The following is a 17,112-nucleotide window of genomic DNA, read 5'->3' on the forward strand; positions in this document are numbered from 1 at the left end:
TGCAGACTCCGGGAGCTTGACATTGCATATTCCAAATAGCTGAGCCAGGACAGTGGTTTCCCATAGAACGTGGACAGTCATTCACGTTTCAGCAGCGCTTCCAAACAGCCTCTTCTCTCTTGGACATCTATGGACTTGCTTTTCAGAAGTTTTCTGTTCTTATCCTCTCCGTTATCCCCCAGGACCCTGGTGAAATGCCACGAGGCTGCTCTTTCTCCAGAGCCAATAAGTCGAGCCGCACCCCGACATCTGCCCAGGGGCTGCTCACCAAGGGGCCGTTACACGAGTCGTGGCCGCAGGGATCATAGCCCCGAGGGAGGCCGAGGGGCTGCCTTATCCCCTTTTTATAGACAAGGAAGCACAGTTCACAGAGGGGGAAATGACAAGTGACTGTTCCGACTTAGCACCATTAGTTTGGAGGCAAGGCAAATTCATCATCGCCTTCTTCTCCCAAGGTTGTGCTTCTCTGTTAAAAAAAAATCATCTCTCTGGAGAGAGAAAAAAATCAGGTTCTAAGGAAAAACGCATTGCATAATCCCATTTTGAATGGGAAGAAAACTCCAAGTGCATCTAAAGGTAATGCGGGAAGGTCACCTGCCAAACTTCTGAATGATGGGGGTCCCACTGGATTTTATTCTCTTCTTTGAATTTTCTCATTTTTCTTCAACAAGCTTGTTATTATATAGAAGTAACATTTCGTGTCATAAAAGGGGAAACGATCCTGCTTATTTGAAAGCAAACTACTGCTCCCTATGAAGACGTGGATGAATCTCTTAAACATGATGTTGAACCAAAGGATGCAGGCATGGAAGAGAGCAGGCTGCATGATTCTCTTCATTAAATATTCAAACTAAATGGCCATTGTAACGAATGTGATAGTCAGATAGCGTTTACCTTCGAGGAGCAGTGACTGGGAGGGAGTACCAGGCGGGAGGGGGGCATCTGGGTGGTGATCACGCACTTCCTGGTTTTGATCTGGGCACTGGAATATGGGTGTGTTCATCTGTGGTCATTCATCAAATCAACCTACGTCATAGATTTTTGGCATTGATTTTGATTTTTTAAGATAGTCCACTAAAATACTATTTATCTTAATGACGGTGCATTTTGACACAAGGAGAGTGTCTCACTTGCCTTGCCCTGTCCCGGCCCTGCAGGGGTGGCAGGTATAATTGAGGCTGTGTTTTCCAACAGCCTATGCACTGGGTCACGCCTGCCAACCCCTCAGAACCCTTTATATCAGGGACTTGTCTGGAAAGCTTAAAATACTCCAGGGATTTCAAACAGAATAAATATAATATAGAGAACAGATCACACAGATGAAGGAAGACCTGAGAAGGCAAACAGGAGAATGAGGCAACCCAGAGACCGGCAGGAAGTCTTCACCGCCCTGGAGCCGCAGGGATACACAGATGAGGAGGTGTCACCAGAACAGAAGCAGAAGCAGGGCCATTTGATGGATCTGGAACCACGGCAGGAGGCTGCCAGGTAGGAGCTGGGACAGCAGAGCAGAGCTGGAGCCATAGGGGAGACACAGCCACTGCTGGAAAATGCCCTCTGCGGCCGAGAGGGTGAGAAGTCCCCTGGCTTCTCTCAGTCTCTTATTCTCCAAGCTCCCATCACCACTTCCTGTTGGCTGGGCCTGGCCAGATGCAAGCTAGGGAACAGAACTTGCAGGATGGGGGCTGGGACAGACCCAACTCCCAGTTCCTTTGTCCAACTCTTCCACTGGGTCCCCTTGTCACCTTCCCACCAGCCTTCCTCTCTGCCAGGTCACTCTGCACAGGGCATCAGTCCTCTGCTGGGAAGGAGGTTCCCTTAGCCCATGTCTGATTCTAAGGTGATCATTAGACTAAATTTACCCACCTTGTTGTCTATACAGCATCAGCTGATGCTCCATCACTTTCCTAAAGACACTGGATAACAGGCTGTGGTGGACACACCCTAAATAATCACACACCTTGTATAATCCTCTCCCCTTGAGTGTGGGTAGAACATATGACTTACTTCTAGCCCCGAGAACATGGCCAAGGTGATGATATGTCACTCCCAAGATTACCTTGCGTTATGGACGGCTCTGTCTTAGCAGATGACAGTGAGAGAGACTCTCCTGCTGGCCTTGAAGGACAAACAGCCATGCTCTGAAATGTCTATAGAGAGCACCATGTGGCAGGGAACTACAGGGGCCTGTAGAATCTGGGTGGTCTCCTCTCAACAGCCAGTAAGCAGTCAGGCCCTCAGTCATACAGCTGCAAGGAAGTGAATCTGCCAGCAACCTCATGAGCTTGGACGTGGGTTCTCCCCACTTGTGTCTTCAGATGAGAACACAGCCAGCTGCCACTGGATTGTAGACTTGACCCTGGGCAGGGGACCCAGCAAGGCTGCTTGGACTCCTGACCCACAACAACTGTGAAATAATAAGTATGTGTTGTTTAAGCCACTAAACTTTTGGTACTTTGCTACACTGCAATAGAAAACTAATCCACACAGTGGGAAAAAAGACTCTCTTGCCTTGCTTTTTCCAGAACCTAAAGTTCCATTTAAAAAGGTGGGACAGTAAATAAGTCACTCCATACCTTATAACTGTTTACTTCCCTTCCTACCTCTTGTTCTGGCTGAGCCAAAACTGCCAGGGACAATGGCAAGGTGTGTTGTTCTGTGTAGCAAGCAGAGATGTATCACAAAAAGGGGAACGTTGATGCTTCCAGTTGGCGTATGTTGTCACTGCTGGTGCTCCCATAGGAGGGCTTCCGAGAGTGCATCAAGTTAGGGCTGGACTCAGGGAGCTTTGGGGTCAATGATGGCAATGGACTCATGGCTCTGATACTTTCCATCCTCAAATGATATAAATGGGAGTGCTATGGTCTGAATGTGTCTCCCCAGAATTCGTATGTTGAATTCTAACCCCCAAAGGTAATGTCATTAGGAGGTGGGGCCTTTGGGAGGTGATTAGGTCATGAGGGAGAGGCAGGGCCTTCGTAAAATGGATTAGTACCCTTATTAAAAGAGGCCCCAGAGAGCTCCCTGCCCCCTCTACCATGTGAGGACACAGCGAGAAGAAGCCGTCTATGACCCAGAAAGCAGGTTCTCATCAGACACCACGTGGAATCTGCTGGCATCTTGATCTTGGACTTCCAGCCTCCAGAACTGTGAGTAACAAATTTCTGTTGTTTATAAGCCCCTCAGTCTGTGGTGTTTTGTTATAGCAGCCCAACAGACCAAGACAGTGGGCCAAAGTTCTGAGACCATTACTAACTCGGAGAGTCAGCTGAATACTTGAGCAGTCCCTTTCATGTCGTTTTATTTCCTTTTACATGGACCAGTGGAAGAAAAAAAATCCCATAGATTCTTCTGAAAACTGTTAAGATAATGAGAAGACGAATGAAAAACTTGCATAGATTGGGATGCCCACAGTTTGGATTTTCAAGGCCTAAAAGACGAAACAAAACAAAACAAACGGGACTTTCAGGATAAAAGCAATCATCCTCTAGAAGGGGAAAGAGGAAGGCCTAGCAATTGTATAAGATGCTGGTTCTCAACTCTGGATGTACATTAAGAATCATGTAGGGAAGGTTTTTAAAATAAACCTTAGGGGGCTTCCCTGGTGGCGCAGTGGTTGGGAGTCTGCCTGCTAGTGCGGGGGACACAGGTTCGAGCCCTGGTCTGGGAGGATCCCGCATGCCGCGGAGCAACTGGGCCCGTGGGCCACAGCTGCTGAGCCTGCGCGTCTGGAGCCTGTGCTCCGCAACGGGAGAGGCCGCGATAGTGAGAGGCCCGCGCACGCGATGAAGAGTGGCCCCAGCTTGCCACAACTGGAGAGAGCCCTCCGCAGAGATGAGGACCCAACACAGCCAAAGATGAATAAATAAATAAATTTAAAAAAAATAAACCTTAAAAAAATTAAGTATAACTTAAAAAATACAATAAAGTGCCCCAATCTTAAGGATACAGCTTGATGGATTTTCACAAGTAAGCACTGCTGTGTGACCACCACCCTGATCATGATAAAGAACATTTCAGGTACCTCTGAAATCTCCTTCCTATCCCCTCCTGGTCAATATCCCAGCCTCCCCCACTCCCACCTCCACAAGGAAATTGCTATTCTGATTTCTAACATCATACAGAATAATTAGAGGAGTCTTAAAAAATACTGATGCCTGGGTCCCACCACGGAATATCTGGTCTTATCTGGGTGGCTCTCAGGCCTGGGGAGTTTGCAAAGGGCCAGGTGATTCTGATGTGCAGCCAGGACTGAGAATTACTCACTGGTTTAAGGTCAAGTCCCATTTCTGGCAGGGCAACGAGGGTTTAAATTCACAGCCCAAAGAGCTCCTCCCAGCACTGCAGACAGGCTCTCTAGCAATTTCTGGATTGCAGCTGTCAGGAGCCAAGCCAGGTACTGAATCCACCGGGATGCTGTGGTGGCCCACTGAGGCAGATGACCTCAGTTCTCCTTGGACGAGCCAGGGGCGGGTGGGCTGGGCCATGGATTTTGGTGGAAGGTGATGTCCCGGCAAGAAAGGAGGTGTTGGCAGCAAATACGCTCCACCAGACATTCCACCTCCCGCTAAAAGTCCCCTTTGATATTTAGAAAATGATTCTGGTGTGACCCAAATCAGGCAGTCTGGTTTGGCTTATCGTTTTCAGTATGCCCAGATTTCATCCTACAAGGTTTTTCTTTAGCATTATTTGGAGCTGTGAAAATCCTTAAGAAACTGAGCAAATTTCCCCCCGTAGATCACTGGAGCTATAAAATCAGTGATCCCCAAAAAAGTGTGGAGGGGAGAACGAGCAAAAGAGCAATCAAAGAGAAAAGAAAAGGTAAGCACTCACGTGGCTTTTGCAGGACGACTTGACCAGCCCAAACTTTTGCTTGATCTGGTTCGTCGTGAACTCTTGCCACTTGCCGTCCACCAGGGTCTGGGCTCTGATCTCGTACGTCACCAAGCGCTCTGCTCTCAGGCTGATGGGGCTGTGCTCATAGACGGAGGAGGCAAATTCCAAGTCGGTGTGCCTTATTCTCTGCAAGGAGGGTGACCCACCTTAGGTGGAACTGAAACCAGGGTGACCCGGAGTTAGCGAAACCTGGTCCCTGGCGCATCGGGCCTCCTGTCTGATGTGTACAGGGCAGAAGCGTTTCCCCATGGCCCCATTTCCTGCATGCAGCTGCTGCTGAATCGGTTGGCATTTGAACCCTCACCAAACCACTGGCCGACGGACTGGGGTTTGGCCAACTCAGGAAAACGCCATGAAGTCAATCTATATTGAATTGGAAGGTCTTCACATTGCTTTGCCAGAGTTTAAAAAACCAACAGTATTCATATGAGCACTTCGACTCCTGTTGTTACATAATTCATCTCTTCCATCCAGTAAAATCCATTATGTAGGGAAATGCGTGAGTCACTGAAGACCAAGGACTGGCCCAAAGAAGAGATGTGACTCGCTCAAGGACACATAAAGAGGTAGTGGCCAAGCTGGATGAAACCCCAGGTTTCTCATTCATGCATTCATTCATTTATCCACTCATAATACAAACATACCACCCCTATGTTCCTGTACTGTGATTGGCAGTGGTAATAAAAAGATATGGTAATATTAAAGATATGGTTTCTCAAGGAGCTTAAAGTTTTTGAGACTTATAATGAAACCCTAAGTGGAAAGTAGGGGTCCACCATCATAGTTGTCATTATCATCAACATCATCAGGGCCCTGTTCCAAGCCCTTTGCACAATTTAACACATTTAATACTCACAGCAACCTAGGAAGGTAGGTCTTATTACCTTGTCCATCTTAAAGGTCAGAAAGTGGACACAGGGAGGTTCCTGGGCTCACCAAGATCAAACGGCTCACCAGGTGGTTTGAATTCAGAATCTACTCTGAAACCCAGCTCTCCTGCCTCTCCTGAAAGTCCAGCAGGAGCATGGAGGTGAAGGCATCCACCTTCCTGACTCTTCCAGCATCCCGTTCACAGCCTCTGCTTTGCCCCCCTAGAGAAAACCATTGCCTCTGCCTTTATGGGCGCTACGCCTTACTTCCACAGAAGAATGGCCATCTGTAAAGCATCCCCCAGCATGTACAAACTGAAAATGAATTGAGCCCCACATGTGGTTCCGGAGGACTATCATTTAACCTTGGCCTTACCAGTAGAGGCCATACAAACATGAAGACACTCCATTTTGAGATCCTCATCTATTGAATGGGTTAATAGCAGCAACCTCACAATGTGGATGCAAAAATCAAATGACATCACGACCATGAGCATGATTAGCACCAGGCTAACGACACATTACAAATGAATTAGTAATTAATGTTTAATCAATTATTATTAATTCTATATGAATTGATTCTGAATCTCAAAGGCTGTTTCAGAGACATATCTCTCCTGTGCTCTGTCCTTCTTACCTGCATATGAAAACTATATGAAGTAGTATCATGTTTGATTCCCTTTATCTCAAAGAAGAATCCATATATGGCAATCACTTTTGAATGTGTAGTATACTCCTAGACGGGGAAAGATAAGCAACAAAGTGACAGGGGTAAAAATCTTCAGTATTCAAAGGCAAGAAGACATAGCAAAACCAATTCTAGCTACAACTACTAAAGTGACTAATTTGTGATTTAAAACACAACAGCAATGTTAGCCTAGGAAACAAAAGAAAAGACAAACTGTAGTGACTTTACAAATCCTTACAGGTTGGCACTCAGTGGCAATACTGTTTGCTCTGCATGCCCCTTAGTGGGGAGAAGAATGAGTTAGGCATATTCTTAGATGACCCGTGGTCTGCAGACCTTTGAAACAAAGCATTTTGCTCCAATCTGATGGGGCTAAGAGACCCGCCATGCCCACGGTATTGCAGGGTGTCCTGGCCACTGCGGTCTGCAATCTGTCCACTTGGGCAGGTCCCTGCAAGCACAGCCCATTCAGGCCTGACCCAGAGGGGAGTCTCTGATGATAGACTCAGGGCCCCAAGCCCGTAAAACAAGAATTCTTTTGAGATCACTACTGGGGTGGCTTTAGTGATGTTGGAGGATTGCAGTCATTTCTTGAAGAATTGTACCTATCGAGGGAGCCCAAGACAGAGGGCAGGCACCAGCCGCTCAGGCTCCCCTGGTGACTGAGCGCCCAGAGGCTTTGCAGCCGAGCTCCCTAACTCATTGCCGCTTTGATTCTGGGCTCCGTCTAAAGAGCTGCTCAGAATAGTCGCCCTTGCAACCTTAACCATGAGCTCAGAGTGGAATCTCTTCTTGAGCAGTTGGCAGCTCACCGTGTTTGTGGGGAAGAGGATGACCAACTCATCCCAGGTTGCCCAGGCCTTTCCTGGTTTTAGAACAGAAAGGTCCTGCATCCCCAGGAAATACCTCCAACCCTGGAAAGCTGGGACAGTTGGTCACCCTCATGGGAATCGTAGATGTGCCCATCAAGGGACTGAATGGCCTGTCCCAGGGCCCCGTCTTGTGCATTTTACTTCTAAGGGGGTGGCAAGTGTGCAGGAGAGACCCCTGTGATTTCCTCTTCTGCCCCGGCCTTCCTACCACAGGGAGGAAGTGAGCATGGCCCTTGTACAAAGGTCTCTAACCAAGCACGGGACGGGATGGTTCTTCCCCTGGCTCGGGCCCAGCGGTCAGTACCTGGTTAAAGAGCAGCCCGAATCTCACCCCCTGGGTGGTAAGATCTTTCACGTGGGCCATGTCGCCCCCATTCTCCAGCTGAAAGGAAAACACACACCACTTACCAGCGGCCCAATCCCCCAACATCATCTCCACTACATTGATCCCTACACCCCATCGTGCTCGAAAGAGTTCTGTCTCTGGAGCCTCCATTCACCCATGAATCCAGGCCACAGCATTTACTGAAAACCTACTAGCCAGGTACCATGCTCAATGCTTTCAGAAGACGCAAAGATGAGAACAAGAAAAATGCCCCACCATTTTTTTCTTACTTGAGAAATAAAATGTGTACATCAGGAACCTGATCACAAGGCAGAGAATATTCATAGCTATAAAGTCAAGAGCAAGTATGGCCCCATAGTGCAGTCTCCACGTGAGGGCGGGGGCCGGGAGGGAGCAAATTTCAGGAGGATGACATTGGTGTCAGGGGGCAAAGGGCAGGAGGTGGGCAGGGCCAGAAGGACATGAAAAGGGAGGTGGGGGACTTCCTGAGGTGTCCAGCCCCAGCCCCGAGACTGTCCCTCCTCTCTCTATTGCCCCTTCCATCCTCTGCTCTGTTAGAACACGATTTTGAGTTATGTCCCAGAGAAGCACGGCTCCACGGAGTGGTTATCTACTGCGTACGGGGCACTGAGCCCTGTGCTTTGTACATCACAATAGGTATTTGTTGAGCTGAATTTAATTTTAACCAGTGACTCATAAATCTTCAGAACTCAAACACTGCCCTACTTCATCTCTGAAAATGCATGATTGGAAACACATAAGAAGCACAACAGTTTGCACAGACAATTCACAAAGGGGGAAATGCCACATGGAAAAATATTCATATTTACTAGTAACAAAGGGAATGCATATTAAAAAATGAGATGCCATTGTTCACTTCACAATTGACACAAGTGATCTGAAAGGAAAGTGCTCTGTGTTGCTGAGCTTGTTCAAAGAAAGGCACCTCATTTATCGCTGGAGAAGGAGTCATTTGGTCCAAATTTTGCCAATATGTATCAAGAACAAAAGTGCACATTCCTTTTGGGGCCAGTATTTTCTACTCTTCAGATTCTCCTATAAGAAAATAATTCTAAGTATAGTAAAATAAACCATTACGTGCAAATGCATTCACCATGCAGCCTACTTATAATAGTTAACAATTAGAAACACCATGACTTTTCTACAATAAAGGAAAGGCCAAGTAGCATTGTTTGTAGTCTATCCTCTTGGTGGAAGAGTTTGCAGCCAGTAAAAATGGTGATAAGAAGCACATTTCATTAAGTGTATTTTTTTAAAAAAGACCTGAAGGCAATAAAATGAAATGAGATGTTAGCAATGGTTGTTTTGGGGTGATGGGTCTGAGAGTATGTGTCTTCTTTCAGTTTCTCTGAATTTTGAAATTTTTCAATAATGAGCACGTGACATTTGTATCTGTGAGGGGACTCGGTTTGGAGGGCCGTGTGGCCAATTGTCCCCAACTCTCCAGGTCAACAGGGCAGATGTTCTAAACACCTGGGCTCCAAGGAGGGGCCTCCTCTCTCCTCCCCTCCAGGCTTGGCTCTTCCCACTTCCCCTGGGGAAGGATCCAGATACTTCCCGACCTCAGAGGCCCAGAGGTTTCGAATGCAAAACACATCTCCAGAAAAAACAAAGGCAATAAATTTCGATAACTGTTTCCTTGCTGAGCTGGCGACTCACCGCATGGTAATGGTTGGCTATAACCTGGACCAGCCAGGATTCAGGGAAGAAGTTAATGTGCCGTAGCTCCTCCAGATCCTTGCCTGGGAAGAAGCACAAGGGGAACATTCTTATGGATTTATTCACAAGAGAACTGCAAAAATCTCATTTATGGAGGGAAAAAGGAGGAAGTTGGGGGCTGAGGACTGGCGGGCATTCCCGGGCCCCAGGAATTGTTAGATGTGTGGAACCCAAGTGGGACGTCCCACGGCCCTCTCTCCCAAAGGGTCCACAGCCCCTGGCCACAATCCTGCCCAAGGAGGGAGGGTTGAGATCTGATAAACAGTGTCTTTGGAGTGTCTAGAAGCAATTTGGACAAACTATCTGGGCTCCATCAACCATTTGTGGGTTTTGGAGCTACTCATTCTATCTGGATAACTGGAAATGGCTTTGAAAAAGTTCTCAAATATCCTTTCACATGCAAAGCTCTCACTGGTGGCCACCTGGGCTGCCCCAAACACACTCCCCAAGAGTTCCCTCTCTTTCCAAGTCACAGCTGCCTTGTTCTGGGCCCAGAGCATGAGGAAACTCAAGCCTGGAGCACAGACCCACAGTTTTCTCCCAAACTGCCGAGCAAGCGAGCAACCCAGAGGGGACGCCACTCTAAGAGGCAGGGCACGCGGTTAGATGGCAACACGCAGCCCTGGGCACTGAGTACACTTTCATAATCGGTAAGCCCCTTCCATCCATCATCATGTTTTACAGAAGCTCTGATTATCCCCATTTTACAGACAAGGAAACTGAGACCGGGCAGCTAACTGACTTTCCTAAAGTCACACACCTTGGAAATGACAAAGCCAGACCTCAGCTGATTCCTTTGGAAATGTCTGGTGGGGCTTCCTCAGGAGTGGCTGAGGGGTGTGGCAGGTCCCCAACAGCCTCCCCTGGATGCACTCCCACGGGCTGGGGCTTACCTTTGGTGATACCGTGCAGACGCAGGCAAAGGAAGAGCGGCATCCAGTTCTGTCCCACATCCCGGTCCAGAAAGCAACACTTCTTGGGGAAGCTTAGCAGAGGTGCAAAGAGGAATAAAAGGCCTTCAGAACACTCCTTTCTGGAATTGGCTGGGGCTCGTGAAAGTCATGTCAGAGACTAGCGGTTTCACCAGCCAGGGGTAGATGGCGCCTGGTTCTCTCTGGATGGGTGGGGAGTGTGGAAGCAGAGGGCGGCTGCCCCCCGAGGTTGTAATGAGACAAAGGGTTATATTCCACTTGCATCTACCACGTAGTAGCTGCCCGACAAATACTCATTAAATGATGATGGGAACGCATAACTGTACAGAGGATTTCAGGATACGTTTTCTCCCTTGAGTCTCACAAACTTCTCAAGGGGCAGACAGGACAAGTATCATCGGCTCCATTTTACAGATGAAAAGACAACGGCTCAGCCAGGACTTGAACCCAGGGTTTCTGATTCCCCCTCTACACATGCTGCCCTTCGAGTAAGTGGCCAGTTTAGGCACTTCAAAAGCACTTTCTAGTAGAATCAAGAAGAAAGAAAGGTCGGATGAGTGGGTAACTCGTTTTAGCAGCTGGTTCCAGGATCAGTTCTGGACAGTGTTAATACTAAACTCTGGTTAATTTCCACACGTGGCTGAGGTCAGGGATGGGTTGAAATCAGACTCCCCTTGAGAAGACACGTACACACAGGCACACATCCACTCTTGTTTTGAAACAACTTGCTCATAAAATGGTCACTTTTGACAAATGGGGACGACGGGGGATAATTTTTCCAATGACTTTGAAAACACAGTCATTCCCTCAAGTCAGATCCTGTATGAGACCGGCCAAGGGCACTTTTAGAATATTTTTCCATGAATCAAGAGTGATGTCCAAATCACACCCTGTCCCAGCCAGACTGAACACTCCATTGGCCCCGTGTCCCGCCTCTGCTGGGGGTGCCCACCAACCTGCCTGGGGACCATTTGTTTTCACAAGATCTGGGAACTCCTGGGACTCCCCAACTCCTCCTCATGGCAGTGGCCCCAGGAGAGAAGTTTAAGGATTCTGAGGTGTTGTGAGAGGGGAGAGGGGCACGAAGACAAATGAGTGAATTCAAATTCAATGATTATTTATTAGAATCCACTGGGGACCTGTCTCTGGGGGTGGACGGACCAGGCGTAAATAAAGGAGGGCTGATACTTCCAGGAGTGCAGGGCTATTGATCCTGGAACCAGCCCTCCATTACCCAGGGCAGGTGGAGCTGGGCTAGTGTGGGCCGTGCCAGTGCCCTGAGAAACACGGATCTCTTAGCTGGACAAATAACGCTCACTAGACTCCTTTCCCAGACGTGAATGCCTCCTCCTTCCCTGCCTCTCTCTCACCATTTAATGGAAGGATCAGCTAGGTGGCATCATGGCGGGCGCAGGCGTCAAGGAAGAAAGAAGGGGCTGAGGTGGTGCAGAACCCCCAGCCCAGCTGCGTGCTCTGGGGAACGAGCCCGGACCCTCGGCAAGGGCTCCCACAGCCCGGAGTGGCCCCTGAGGAGAGAGAACTTGCTGGAGCTACAGGTTAATACAGTTTCAGCCCAGGAGGGAAAGGACCATCTAGAGGACAGATTTCCCCTCCAGCTCAGAAGCCCCCAGGCGCCAACTCCACAGCTTTGTGGGAAGGATGCTGGGAGAGTAGGAGGGACCCAAGGCCCCTGAGTCTCCCTGTGAGAGGCGCTCAGCCAGACGACCATCAGCCAGGACCTCTCCAGACAGACCTCCTCCCAGAGAAGATTCTAAATGAGCTTTGCTGAGACAGGTGATTGGACTTCATGACCCCTTTGGATGACAGGAAGTGGCACTGATGGTGGCTGATTTGGACAGGTCACAAGTCAGCTCATGCATCGCCCAACCATGCTTGGGGTCCCTGAGCTTGGGCCCTGGAGTCAGACAGACCAGGTTCCAGTCCTGGGCCAGCCGGCCGTCAGCCACGTGACCCAGCCTCCCCAAGCCTCCATCTCCTTTTCTGTCCGGGGGCACAATAGCCACATGTGCTTCCCTGGGTAGTCGGGAGAAGTAAAGGTGACAGAGCTTGTGATACGTCGGGCACAGCTGCTGGTCCTAGCGGTACTCCGGGCTTCACGATTGCCACCATTGTCCTCTCACCCCAAGGAGAGCGACCTGAACTTGAGCCGGTCAAGTGCATGGCCGTGTTCTTGCTGGCGTTCGTTATTGCTGCCACCCTCTAACTCGCTGGAACCATGGGCCACCTCAAAGGAAGTAAACGGGGGGCCTCAGCTGCTGATTTTCTGAAATCTCAAAGCATCTGAGCAGTGTGGTCCAGCGCCTTGAACCAATGGGCGTAACCCTGCCCCTGGAGCCGGGCGGGTGGGTGGCTGCAGAGCTGGGACGCTGCCCGGGCCTCCCGAGAACAGCCCACGTGTCTCCATCTAACCGCTGCTGGGCCGCGGCACCTGGGTTCTCTGGGCCAAGGATGGGCACGCTCACCTGATGTAACATAAAGTGGGGACAGCTGGCTGCTGCGTCGGGACCTCTTTGCACAGCTGTTTGGCGGAAACAAAGGCTGGCATGGCTTCCCCGGGCGCTGAGCTCTGTCTCTGCAAAGACTTTGGGTTTAGCTCTGACTCTTCTGGGACAAGCTTCAGGCCATGGTGTCTACCTCCTAAAGTTCATGGGAAACCCTTGGGGCATGACCCCCTTAGGGAGGACAGTTCATAGGTCCTTGATACTGAAAGATACACCCAGGTCGGCTCTGGGTTCCGCTTGCAAGACCCTGGGGACAAATCCTCCCTTCTGACCTCCTGTAAGGCGGTGCCGGGGACAAGTCTCTGTCAGACTGGCACAGGTTGGCATTTTAGAGCTGCCATCAGCCACGACCTTCTTGCTTCCTCCAGCCTGTCATCTGTCAGAGTCATTTACCCTTTCAGACTCAGAGCCCCATTAGCCCAACACTTCAAATTTTAGCCTGTTAAATGCACACTCTAGAATTCTGACACGTGCTACAGCACAGATGAACCTTGAAGACATTGTGCTAAGTGAATTAAGCCAGACACAAAAGGACAAATACTGTATGATTCCACTTATGTGAGGTTCCTAGAAGAGTCAAATTCACAGAGACGGAGGTAGAAAGTTGGTTGCCAGGGGCGGCGGGGAAGGGCAGAGGGGAAAGGGGATTCATTGTTTAATTTGTATGGAGTTTCAGTTTAGGAAGATGAACAAGTTCTGGACATGGATGGTGGTGATTTTTGCACAACAGTGTGAATGTACTTAATGCCCCTGAGCTGTACACATAAAAATGGTGAAAATGGTCATTTTTATGTTATGTATATTTTACCACAGTAAAAAAATTAGAGTTAAAAATTACTTAGTTTCTATGAAAAATATCTGAAAGAATAGTTTATATTTTGAAGTCAGGTTTGAAAAAAATTACACACTTGGGGGAAGGGAACACGGCTTTTTTCAAAAGGTAACTCGGTGTGGAAGACCTGGATGCCTTCTGAAACCCAAGAAGCAGGAAATGGTCCTCTTGGCTCCTGACACCAAAGTGTGGTAAGGAAACAACAATTCTGAATGTCGCTGCCACCACTATCTCCTAGCAAATGTCACCGCCATTCAGGACGTCCTGCCAAGTGCTGTGCTGGGCCTTTTCTTTGAGTCAGAACGAACCTACGTCAGACCCGACGAGGGGGTATTGTTGACCTCTGCAGCCAGTAAATGGCAGTAGTGGGACTCAGACTCAGGGCCGCTACCTGCTAACACACGCCTCATTTACTGAATGTGTTGTTTGTCTCTGCTTCCTAGATTGTAAACTCTGTGAAGATGGAGATTTTTGTGTGTTTTGTCTCCTCTTGTATTCACAGCACCCTTTACAGTGCCTGGTTCTCAGGCAAGTCAGCTTGCAATAATGTTAAGTGAATTAATTGGATGAATGAGCTGGTCCCTGCCAACTCACCAGCCTCAATCCTACCACCCCATCCCCCTGCTCACCCATACTTCACCTTCTAGGAATGCAGTTCCAGCCCAGTGCATGTGTGGGCAGGCACGCACAGACACACCACACACACACACATACATGCACAGACCAGGCTATCCTATGCCAGTTTTCTTATGCTCACGGGGTCCTGTCTGTTGTTACCACGATTATTTGTCAGGCCAAGTCCTCTGGGTCATTTGTCAAGACCCAGTCAGTGTCATCTTGACTATGAAGATGAAGATGGTCCTGACCTTTGCCCAAAGGCAGAACTGGGTCTAGAAATTCCGTGTAATGATGATGCTACCTGCCCTTTGCAAGAGCCTCCTGCATCCAGACACTCATATTCCTTGTGTTCCTCCAAAGTCTCCACTCGTACCGTTGAAGAAGACGTCTTGGGGCCACCCAATTTGGGTGAAAAGCCAAGAAGCCACATGAGGGAAGTGCAAAGGTAGTAAGGAATAGGAATCAATAATATTTAGGGACCTTGAGAAGAGGGAGATTCAGCTTCCAGGGAGCCAAGCTAAGGGGGATGGGAGCACTGCTGGTCAGAGACAGAGAAGAAGTGAAAACGGCAAGAAACACAAACACAAAAGAAATATATCAACCTCCCTGCACAGGGCTTGGTGGAGAGATTCTGACAGAGAACAACTGAGCCACCCTCATGTCCATGACTCATGGACTACTTCAAAATGAATGTTCTGGTAAAGAGATCAGAGTTGTCACACCAGGGGTGCCCCGTTTCACGATGACTCCGTGGTTATATCTGCAAATGCCATCCATTAATCACAAGAGACACATGCTGTGTGCCCGCCCTGGCACACAGCATCGCAGTGCATTTCCTTCAGACACCTGTGGGCTGGGACGCTCGGAGTGCAGGGCATGGCCGGGCCGCTCTCCTCGGAGGCGCCCCTCATTTTATATATGGGAAGGTGGTGCTGGGTTTGTCGGGCCGGGGCTCACCCACACAGCCGGCACATGCTCTTGTTCTCTCTCCAAGAAGCTCAGAGAAGGAATCTGTCCAGTGCACAGGTGGGATCTAGGAAGGCTTCCTGGAGGAGTCCTTGGCCAGCTCCGTAAAAGCTGGGTCAGATTTGGACGGGGCATAGGAGGGAGGAGACTCTGCTTCAGAGGTCAGGGAAATCTAATAGTTGGGATGGTATGGAAACTGGATTCACTGACTGCTTTCAATGACCTCTTTCTGGTGAGGTTGCTGGAATCCACCTTTGCAGTGTCTGAAAGGGACCCATTTAGGGATTAACAAATCAGCTAAGGACTAGAATTACAGGTCATGACTTGCCCTTAACTCAAAGACCTCAAAGTAAAAGGATGTGTCTGAAGATCTAGGAGCCCCAGGTCCACCCAGCTCCACCACCAATTTGCAAAAGGCTCCCAAGTAAGCCCCTTACCATCCCTGCATGGATTTTACAGACATACTGTTGAGTGAAAAAATCCAGACCTTTAAAAGTCTATGCCATAAGAATCTATTTAAAATTCAGAAGGAGCCAAGACATCTCCACAGTAAAAGAAGCCAGGATACCCATTCACCTTGGTGTGCGAGAGGTAGTGACCGAAATAAGGCACAGCAGGGGGCCGGTCAGGTTCTGTTTCTTGGTCTGGGTGCTGGTTACACAGATGTGTGCACTTTGTGGAAATTCATTGAGCTGTTCACTTAAGGTTTGTGCACTTTGCTGTATGTATTTTATATTTTGATGAAAAATGTACTTTAAAAAAAAGTGCCAGAACTTCCCTGGCAGTCCAGTGGGTAAGACTCCGCCTTCCAATGCAGGGGTTGCAGGTTCGATCCCTGGTCGGGGAGCTAAGATCCCACATGCCTTGGGGCCAAAAAAACAAAACATAAAAAACAGAAGCAATATTGTACCAAATTCAATAAAGACTTTTAAAATGGTCCATATCAAAAAAAAAAACTTTAAAAAAAAGTGGAAAATTTGCCTGTCTCTGGCTCTTCTCCAATTGATGAATTTTTACAGCCCCCCTGGACTTCTCAGACTGCTAAGTGGAACGAAATGATCACTTCCTCTCTGGACGGATGAAGGCAATGGTTTTGCTTACATTTTTTGTTTTTCTTACAAGGAAATGTTCTGGACAGCCTATTTGTATTTCTAAATTAACCACTGCCAGGAAAACAGGCTGTGGGTGCTGAGGTGTGTGTGTGTGTGTGTGTGTGTGTGTGTGTGTGTGTGTGTATACACACATGCATGTTCCCTTTCTGTATTGATGTATTTAGACAACAATGAAAATAAGCTTTGAAGATGTTCTTAAACATGGAGCTAGGCAGAGAAACTGCCCCTTTCACTGTCCATCGGTGCCCCTGGCATAGAGCATATGTTCAATAACTATTTGTTGAATGAATGAAAAAAGAAATCAATGAATAAAAGAACACAGATGAGAAGAAAAGGCTTGGACATATGTCTTTACTTGCAGGTACAGCGGTGCTGAAGGAGTTAACTGTTCAAATACCTTCCCTCCTAGCTCAAGACGTTGCTAAGACAGCTGAGAAAAGGAGTATCTGATCTATTTTACTCAATTGCTGCTCTAAACCCTCCTTTTTGGATGCTGGGCCAGCCAAGGCCACACCCAGAGCTGCAGCTCAGCCTCATTCCTGGCCGGTCTAACATTCCGGCAGCTTGTCGCGCTGCTGCCACATTATGAAAGCACAATCCCATTTTGGAGGTCCCCATATTGTGATGGTCCACTCTGACCTCTGTTCCCCCACCTGGGAGATACCTTATAAACCACACTCTGTCATTTCAATTATTTCATCAACAGATGAAACTTTAAA

General features: G+C 48.5%; 1 protein-coding gene across 1 annotated transcript in view; it reads right to left on the reverse strand.

The window, feature by feature from the left end:
• Positions 1 to 3,239: 3,239 nt before the first annotated feature.
• Positions 3,240 to 17,112, reverse strand: part of BTBD16 (BTB domain containing 16) — a 37,651-nt gene continuing 23,778 nt past the window's right edge. Inside the window, exons 9-14 of the mRNA XM_036829256.1 lie at positions 10,305 to 10,396; positions 9,352 to 9,434; positions 7,630 to 7,707; positions 6,403 to 6,501; positions 4,834 to 5,022; positions 3,240 to 3,430 (exon numbers count right to left, since the gene is read on the reverse strand). Of these exons, the coding sequence (XP_036685151.1) occupies positions 3,362 to 3,430; positions 4,834 to 5,022; positions 6,403 to 6,501; positions 7,630 to 7,707; positions 9,352 to 9,434; positions 10,305 to 10,396 (610 nt within the window). The 3' untranslated portion in view covers positions 3,240 to 3,361. The remainder of the gene's footprint in view (positions 3,431 to 4,833; positions 5,023 to 6,402; positions 6,502 to 7,629; positions 7,708 to 9,351; positions 9,435 to 10,304; positions 10,397 to 17,112) is intronic.

This window comes from Balaenoptera musculus, chromosome 16 (assembly GCF_009873245.2).
Source record: "Balaenoptera musculus isolate JJ_BM4_2016_0621 chromosome 16, mBalMus1.pri.v3, whole genome shotgun sequence".
NCBI lineage: Eukaryota > Metazoa > Chordata > Mammalia > Artiodactyla > Balaenopteridae > Balaenoptera > Balaenoptera musculus.